Here is a 9,984-nt window from a genome sequence, read left to right on the forward strand (position 1 = left end):
GAAAAGTCAAAGTGAACATCACCTCCTGAGAGAATGAAGCCGGGTGTCATCCTATGAAGTAAATGATAAGTGTTTGTTCAACTACTCACCCATTTCCTTGATCCCCATTATTATTTGATTAGAGACAAAAAAAACTGCAAATGCTGGAATCCAAAGGAGCTAAGCAGGAGGCTGGAAGAGCACAGCAAGCAGAGGTGGAAAAGTCGCTTCAGGTGTAACCCTTCTTCAGGACTGGGGTTGGGTGTAAGGGGAGCTGCAGATAAAGGGGGTAGTGGGGGAGGGTAGTGAAGTGGGGATAGATGAAAACAAGTAGAGGGTACGGCCTAGTTGGTCAATGGGAGGAATGGATTGGATAGATGAGTGGGATGAGTGGAAGGGAGGGAGAGGGGCTGGGAAGGGAGACAGGGGATGGGAAGGGAGGTTATTTGAAATTGGAGAAATCAATATTGACTCCTCCAGGCTGTAGCTGCTCGGGCGGAAAATGAGGTGTTGTTCCTCCAATTTGCCATTTGTTTCATCATGGCAATGGGCGAGCTAAGTATAGTCATGTTGGAAAGGGAGTGGGAAGGGGAATTAAAAAAGATGGTGACTGGGAGGTCTGAGTGGCTGCAGTAGGCCCAGCTGAGATGTTCGGTGATTCGTTCCCTAAGTTTATGTTTGGTCTCCCCGATGGAGAGCACCAGATGCAGTAAACTAGGTTGAACCCGGAAGGACTGTTTGGGGCCCTGGATGGAGGTGAGGGGTGGGGTGGTTGGGGGGATGGGTGCCATGGCGGATAGGGAGTGGGAATGGGAATCATGTTAGAAAGGGAGTGAGAAGGGCCCCAAACAGTCCTTCCAGGTAAGACAGAGGTCACCTGCCTCTCTTCCAACCAAGTTTACTGCATTAAGTGCTCCCAGTGTGGTCTTCTCTACATTGGGGAGACGAAACACAAGCTTAGGGAATAATTCGCTGAGCCTCGGCTGGGATCACAGGGCCCAACTGGAACTCCCAGTCACCGTCCATTTTAATTCCCCTTCCGAATCCCTTTCAACATGACCATCCTTGGCCTCTTCCTTTGCCATAATGAAACAAACCACAAATTGGAGGAACAATACCTCATTTTCTGCCTGGGCAGCCTATAGCCCAGAGGACTCAACACTGAATTCTCCAATTTCAAATAACCTTCCTTCCTGTTCCCCCAACTTCCTTCGCAGCCCCTCCCCCTACCTTCCACTCCTCCCTGTCACCTACCGGATTCATTCCTCCCATTAACCAAATAGATCGCACCTCTATGTGCCTTCACCACCCTGCCCTGCCACCTCTTTTATCTGCAGCTCCCCTTACACCCACCTCCCCCCCAGCACTGAAGAAGATTAGATTAGATTACTTTTTTTTATTAGATTACTTACAGTGTGGAAACAGGCCCTTTGGCCCAACTAAAACGTTGACCTCTCCACCTCCTGATGCTGCCTGGCTTGCTGAGTTCTTCCAGCCTTTTGCTTGTCTATTTTGGATTCCAGCATCTGCAGATTTTTGTTTCTAATCCAATAATAATGGGGATCAAGGAAATGGCCAAGTAGTTGAACGAATACTTATCACTCACTTCACAGTAGACATCACCAAAAGCATTCTAAAATTACTAAATAATTACTAAAAAAGGAGAGCAAATAAATACAATAACTATCAAAAGAGAAAAAAAATGCTAGAGAAATTTCTGGAGTTGATAAGTACCCTGAATCTGATGGGATTCATCCTAAAATATTAAAGTAGCTGCACGGATAGGAGATATGCCAGTAGTAATCTTCTAAGAATCCTTGGATTATGGAATAGTCTCAGTGGAGTGGGAAACGGCCAATGTACACCTTTATTTAAAAACAGAAGGAGACAAAAAGAAACAGATAACTCTAGACGAGTTAGTTTAATGTCAGTTATTGGGAAAATGTTGGTATCTTTTATAAAAGATGTAACAGAAGAACATAATAGAATACATAATATGATCAAGCAGAGTCAGCATGTCTTCCTGAGGGTCTGAGATAGTCAGCTTTTTAATTAGTGAGGGAACCAAGGACTATGAGGAAAAGGCAGGAAAGTGAAGTTGAAGGTTATCAGATCAGCCATGATCTCATTCAATGGCAGAGCAGACTTGATGGGCTGAATGATCTACTTTTGTTCCTACATCTTATGATCTTATAGACTAACTTACAGTTGACGCATGATGGTACGTTCAGATTCTTCATGGTAAGCCCTCTGATCACCTTCCAGATTGCGTAATTGATGCAGAAGTTTCAGCTTGACTGCTGCTGCTGTTGCCTCAGTTTCTGTGTCACTGTCTAATAGTGCACTCTGAGAATACATTTTTCTTTCTGCTTTGTTGAAACAAGAAGACATGGTTACCTATTTGCAACTTCTAAGTTTGATTTCCTTTTTCTTTTGTACTTGTCTCAAACTATATAATTCATGTACAATGTTAAGTTGCTCACCAATCCAATCTTTATCTCTTTAAATCATATTTCAAATATTATACAAAGGGCAAAACTTGTCCAAAATTAGGAAAATGCAGTTGGATATAACATGAGGAAAACCTCCCAAACCTCAACAAAGATAACCATTTAGATAATTCTGCACCTTTTCTTGAATTTCAAGAATAGATTGCAAAAACTACAGCCTTTCAAGAAAGTTGTTAGAAACGTAAAATGACACACCTATAATTTAAACACGTTAGTTGCATTTGGTGGCATTGTGATTAATATGATTAACTTTTTATTAAGTTATTTACTTAAATTTACAGCAAAAAGACTACTTCTACTTGCACATCTGTCAAACAGGAAGTTAAATCTGCAGTAAGAGCAAAATATTGTGGATACTGGCAATCTAAAATAAGAAGACTAAGTGTTGGAGAAACCCAGCAAGTCTGCCAGGATCGATGGAGAGTGAAACAGAATTAACATTTTGAGTCCATTATGACCCTTCTTTGAAACTGAAAGAAATTGGAAACATCTGAAATCTATACCTTGATACAGTCTACAGATAGATAGTGTGATGCCTAACTATTAACTATCCTTTATGTATGATAACTTGTACAGAATATCATATGGGATGTGCTCTATCTTCCCTGTCTGCTCTGTATACGGTAAATATTAATTTTGGCTAACGGAACTGTCAGCATGGACTGTGCTATTTCTGTGTTATCATGTCTGCATTACAATACCTTTATGGTCTCTGCCTACCATTAGACTTGGATATTGGTATCTGTAATGCACTGGAGGCTGCTGTATTTACTCAGACTGTTCCTATTTTGAGTCAACTGCACCTACATCCTTACCTTATCTAGGAATAACTACTATCCGAGTCTCAGTAACAAGCCAGGGAACTACAGACTGGTGAGCCTGACCTCGGTGGTGGGCAAGTTGTTGGAGGGAATCCTGAAGGACATGTATTTGGAAAGGCAAGATCTGATTCGGGATAGTCAACATGGCTTTGTGCTTGGGAAATCATGTCTCACAAATTTGATTGAGTTTTTTGAAGAAGTAACAAAGAAGATTGATGAGGATAGACTTCAGTAAGGCATTCGACAAGGTTCCCCATGGGAGACTGATTAGCAAGGTTAGGTCTCATGGAATATAGGGAGAACTAGCCATTTGGATACAGAACTGGCTCAAAGGTAGAAGACAGATGGTGGTGGTGGAGGGTTGTTTTTCAGACTTGAGGCCTGTGACCAGTGGAGTGCCACAAAGATCGGTGCTGGGCCCTCTACTTATTGTCATTTATATTAATGATTTAGATGCGAGCATAAAAGGTACAGTTAGTAAATTTGCAGATGACACCAAAATTGGAGGTGTAGTGGACAGCAAAGTGGATTACCTCAGATTACAGCAGGATCTGGACCAGATGGATCAATGGGCTGAGAAGTGGCAGATGGAGTTTAATTCAGATAAATGCAAGGTGCTGCATTTTGGAAAAGCAAATCTTAGCAGGACATATACACTTAATGGTAAGGTCCTAGGGAGTGTTGCTGAACAAAGAGACCTTGGAGTGCAGATTCATAGCTCCTTGAAAGTGGAGTCACAGGTAGATAGGATATTGAAGAAGGCGTTTGGTATGCTTTCCTTTATTGGTCAGAGTATTGAGTACAGGAGTTGCGAGGTCATGTTACGGCTGTACAGGGCATTGGTTAGGCCACTGTTGGAATATTGCATGCAATTCTGGTCTCCTTCCTATCGGAAAGATGTTGTGAAACTTGAAAGGGTTCAGAAAAGAGTTACAAGGATGTTGCCAGGATTGGAGGAGTTGAGCTACAGGGAGAGGCTGAATAGGCTGGGGCTGTTTTCCCTGGAGCATCGGAAGCTGAGGGGTGACCTTATAGAGGTTTACAAAATTATGAGGGGCATAGATAGGATAAATAGACAAAGTCTTTTCCCTGGGGTCGGGGAATCCAGAACTAGAGTGCATATGTTTAGGGTGAGAGGGGAAAGATATAAACGAGGCCTAAGGGGCAACTTTTTTCACGCAGAGGGTGGTACGTGTATGGAATGAGCTGCCAGAGGATGTGTTGGAGGCTGGTACAATTGCAACATTTAAGAGGCATTTTGATGGGTATATGAATAGGAAGGGTTTGGAAGGATATGGGTCGGGTGCTGACAGGTGGGACTAGATTGGGTTGGGATAAATTGTCGGCATGGAAGGGTTGGACTGAAGGGTCTGTTTCCATGCTGTACATCTCTATGACTCTAAGTACTGTAAATATTTTGTTTACATTCTAATATCTAAAACACTGCTGTATGAGGTATTTAATTCTGAAAGGGTTAATAATGAGGAATGTTTTAAACTCTCCCCAACATAATGACATCCTAAGAACTTGGATTGGGAGAACAGTTCTCGATGTTGAGCTAACAGATCTACCCTTTGGGTTTATTCCTAATCTTTCTAACAACATCTGTCATGCCAAAGTACTGTTTACCTGATTACTTTCATACAATAATTTACATCTTATTTCAGGAAAAGGCTCCTTCCAATGAGACTACCTTCTGGCTTTCCTCTGCAGAACTAGACAAAGCTGAAAATGTGTTGCTGGTTAAAGCACAGCAGGTTAGGCAGCATCCAAGGAACAGGAAATTCAACGTTTCGGGCCAGAGCCCTTCATCAGGAATAGACAAAGCAGGCCCTGTAGATGTTAACCTAAAAGGAAGATAGTAGCAGCACCTTATCATAAACAAGAGTCCAGCCAGTTCATACACCATGACTAACAGAGATGAGGATTCATCATACAACATCTTGTCCAGTTATACAGTCATAGAGACGTACAGCATGGGAACAAACCCTTTGGTTCAACTCGCCCATGCCGATCAGATATCCAGCACTTGGCCCATATTCCTCTAAATCCTTCCTATTCATATACCCATCCAGATGCTGTTTAAATGTTGTAATTGTATCAGCCTTCATCACTTCCTTTGTCAGCTTATTCCATGCACACTCCACCCTTTCAATGAAAACGTTGCCCTTAGGTCCCTTTGAAATCTTTCCCCTTTTACCCTAAACCTATGTCCTCTAGTTCATGACTCCCCCAACCCAGGCAAAAGACCTTGTTATTTTATCCTATCCATGCCCCTCGTGATTTTATAAACATCTATAAGGTCACCCCTTAGCCTCTAATGCACAAGGGAAAACTGTCCCAGTTTATTCAGTCTCTCCCTATAGCTCTACCCCTTGTAGATCTTTTTTGAACTCTTTCAAGTTTCACAACATCCTTCTTATAGGAGGGAGACCAGATTTGTATAAAAGATTCCAAAAATGGTCTAACTAATGTCCTGTACAGCTGCAACATGACCTTCCAACTCCTATACTCAATGCACTAACCAATAAAGAAAGCATACAAAATGCGTTCTTCACTATCTTATCTACTCCACATTCAAGGAACTATGAACCTGCACTCCAAGGTCTCTTTTTTCAGCAACATTCCCCAGAACCTTGCCATTAAGTGTATAAGTCCTCCTCTGATTTGCCTTTCCAAAATGCAGCACCTCACAATTACCTAAATTAAATTCCACTTGCCACTCCTCGGCCCAATGGCCCATCTGATCAAGATCCTGTTGTACTCTGATGTAATCTTATTTGCTGTCCACTACACTGCCAATTTTGGTGTCATCTGCAAACTTACTAACTATATCTTCTATGCTCAATCCAAATCATTTATATAAATGATGAAGAGCAGTGGACCCAGCACCGACCCTTGTGGCACACACTGGTTACAGGCCTCCAGTCTAAAAAGCAACCCTCTACCACCACTTTCTGTCTTCTATCTTTGAGCCAGTTCTGTATCCAAATGGCTAATTCTTCCTATATTCCATGTGAATGCCACATTTACCATGACTAATCCATCTAATCTGCACATCCCTGGACAGTACAGGGTAATTTAACATAGCCAATCCACCTAATCTACCTACCTATCAAAATCTTTCATAATTTTAAGGACTTTTGAAAGGAAAGAGACCCACCAAGGCTGTTTATTTTCTCTTGTTAATATACCTTGCTAACCAGTCTACCATGAGGAACTTTGACGACTGCCTTACTGAAGTCCATCTAGATCACGTCTACTGTTCTGCCCTCATCAATCTTATTGATTCCTTCTTCAAAAAAACTCAATCAAGTTAGTGAGACATGACAGTTCTTCCAGTCTCTTCTGCTTGGAATCTTCATAATATATGACTCTTGATATGAAAATGATATCATCATCGCGATCATATTGATTCCCATTATGCAACAAATATATTGCTAGATCTTCACATTCAGGTTTGTTAGGGATTACTTAAGTATAAAGCACAGAAATGGGCCTTGCAGCTAAGCAGTTCATTTCTGGCTCCACCTGAGCTCCTATCTGACTTTTCTTATCCAACACTATCAGCATTTCACTCTATTGTCTTCTCCTTCATATTCTTATTTAGCCTGCCCTTAGATGCCTCTCTTCTGCTTGGTTCAATCAATCCCACTGTTCATGAGTTCCACATTCTCTAAGTAAACAAAATTCTTCTGACTTTTGGCTTTGATTTTTATTAGTGATAATGTTATATTGATAATTTCTTGTTTGGCTTATCACCATTAATGGAAACATTCTGTACATGTTGACACTATTATAGAAGCCAACAGTGTGGAAAGAGGCCATTTGATCCATTGAATTTACACCAACACATTTCTGCCACCGACAATCAGACCACAGCACCAAAGATATATTTCCTTCTCCACCCCTTATCTGTGTTCTGCAGAGAGTATTCCCTCCGTGACTCCCTTGTTAGGTTCAAGTCCCCCCTCCCCCCCCACCAATCCACCCTTCACACCTGGCACCTTCCCTTGTTGCTGCAGAAGGTGTAGAACCTGCACCCACACTTCCCCCTCACCTCGATCCAAGGCCTCAAAGGATCTTTTTCACATCTATGTGGTCTCCTCTACATCGGGGAGACAAGACACCAACTCACAGAACGTTTCAGGGAACATCTCTGGGCACACACACCAAACAACCCCAAGGGCCTGTGGCCGAACACTTCAACTCCCCTTCCCATTCCCCCAAGGACATTCAAGTCCTGAGCCTCCTTCACCACCAAATCCAAGCCACCCAACAATTGGAGGAAGAATGCCTCATCTTTCGTCTTTGGACCCTTCAACCACACAGCATCAATATTGACTTCACCAGTTTCTAAATCTCCCCATTCCCCGCCTCATCCCAGATCTAACTCAGCACTGCCCTCTTGACCAGTTTTACCTATTCTTCTTCTTTCCCATGTATTTGCTCCACTCTCCTCACTGTCCTATCACTATTACCCCCCATCTGCATCCACCTATGCTTTCCCAGCTACCTTCCCCCAGCCCCACCCAACCCTACTATTTCTCACTCAGCCTCCTTCTCCCTCCACATTCCTGATGAAGTGCTTATGCCCGAAACATTGACTCTCCTGCTCCTCGGATCCTGCCTGACCTGCTGTGCTTTTCCAGTGCCACACTTTTCGAATATAAATTGAGAAGGACAAGGAAGGAAATTTATAGTGGTCACAATCAAATAGGATGTTATTTTTGATTTTAATTTTAATTACTTATTTTGAACACATGAATGTACTGTTATCCAAAGTATACAAATCAGCAATCAAAACAATCTTAACTGTATCTAAGATTGTGTTTAACAACTTGGATGCTCAGATTTCAACATAAAGACTGGTTTTGTATGTTCTCCTAAGACTATGTTTCTGCATTCTGATTAACTCCAAACTGAGCTTCTGATCTTATGTCTCTTCCGTCATAAAGACAGGATATTTTTGCCTTCACTTCCTATCTCAGGCTATTTTCCATTGAAACTTTTATACATGCTAATGCCACTTCAAAACCTTATTACTCCGATGTCTTGGCCCGAAACGTCGAATTTCCTGTTCCTTGGATGCTGCCTGACCTGCTGTGCTTTAACCAGCAACACATTTTCAGCTCTGATCTCCAGCATCTGCAGACCTCACTTTTTACTCCAATGTCTTCCTGATATATTTCCTAAGCTCTGATTTCCTGCTGGAACATACTACTGGAACATACCCTGCAATCTGAGTACTGACTCAACTGCCTTGTTCTTAATTACTTACATTAATTCCCAATCTCCAAATGCACAAATTTAAAGTAATTTTTTTGCATTCATGTCTTTATTATTTGCTATCATTGTGACCTCCTCCAGCCTTTCACATTCCCCACTACCCTTCATTCCGCCAAATACTCCATTCCTCTGACTCCAGTCTTGTGAATTTCTCCCTTTTTTTAATCCCATTATGAGTTGTCATTCTTCCAGTCATTTACAGCCTACTCTCTAGAATTTCCTCCATAAACCTTTTCACCCTTTTACATCCCTTAAAATGCTCATTGAATGTTGTTATTGTGTTGCGTTTTTACTTATGGCATCCCAGCTACAAAATTTAAAGTACACTAATTTATTGCTAATGTTTCTGCAATGGCTTACCAACATTTTTAATTTATAACAATATATATAGGTGTCATCTCCAAGTGTACTGTCATCCATTTAACAATATGGTGGTCAGGTCTAGAATGAAAGCATTTTTCTTTGATGGAACACTGAAAAGCTAGTGTGATGAGCTAATCTGCTAACCAACCAACACACATACACGATTGACATATGCTGAATGCGTCATCTGTATTTTCATGACACATTGTAGCACTGAAGATGCGAACAACAGTTAATTTTACTGATGCATAAATTCCTGGTTATGGTGTTTCTCAGATCAATTTCAAATACATTGTACACAGGCAGATATTTAACTAGCTGTGTTGGCATAAAACTGATATTTTTAAGTGGTCACAAATGTAACCAAGAAGAAATATGTTTCCTGAGAAGTAATTATCCTCTGAACATTTGGAAGCAAATTGCTGCTCCAAGATTGCTGTTGCTGGATTTTAATGACTCTAAATTTGTTTTAATAGTTTTAACAGGGGCATTGAATATGCTGTCACATTTATCAACTATGAAGAATTTCAAAACTTGCAAAGGGCACGATATGAAGGTTGTAGTTAATCCTCAGGAGGATCATAACAAAATACAAGACAAAAACAAAATTGTCAAAATTGTAAATGAATTTCAATAAAAACATATGAGAAGTGATAAAAAGGTCATAAAAATCTTGGAAAATAAAAGTCTAAAGGGGATACTGATGGAAAAGAATCCAGAGACGCACGTCATAATTGCTAAATCAGTAAAGTAGTAACAAGCTAACAATGGGATAAAACTGCAAAAACTGGGGCTCATTTCTTGTAGAACTTAATCAAAACGTCACTTAGATAAATTATATAGAACCTTAGGTATACTACTTTCAGAGAACTGTGTTCTGTCTTGCTCTTCATACTACTCAAAAGGATATAGAAACACTGAAGAAACTAAAGATAAGGTGAAAACAGGATTGGGAAGTAATAACTGATCAGGAAAGACTGACAGACTGGGTTATTTTCTTGGGAAAAAGAAAACCTAAAATG

The 9,984-nt window shown here is 41.0% G+C and overlaps 1 protein-coding gene across 1 annotated transcript in view; it reads right to left on the reverse strand.

The window, feature by feature from the left end:
• LOC132827455 (coiled-coil domain-containing protein 63-like) overlaps positions 1 to 2,370 on the reverse strand; it is a 62,294-nt gene extending 59,924 nt beyond the window's left edge. Inside the window, exon 1 of the mRNA XM_060844142.1 lies at positions 2,186 to 2,370. Coding sequence (XP_060700125.1) covers positions 2,186 to 2,370 — 185 coding nt within the window. The remainder of the gene's footprint in view (positions 1 to 2,185) is intronic.
• Positions 2,371 to 9,984: the final 7,614 nt, after the last annotated feature.

The sequence above is a fragment of the Hemiscyllium ocellatum genome, chromosome 24 (assembly GCF_020745735.1).
Source record: "Hemiscyllium ocellatum isolate sHemOce1 chromosome 24, sHemOce1.pat.X.cur, whole genome shotgun sequence".
In the NCBI taxonomy this organism is placed as follows: domain Eukaryota; kingdom Metazoa; phylum Chordata; class Chondrichthyes; order Orectolobiformes; family Hemiscylliidae; genus Hemiscyllium; species Hemiscyllium ocellatum.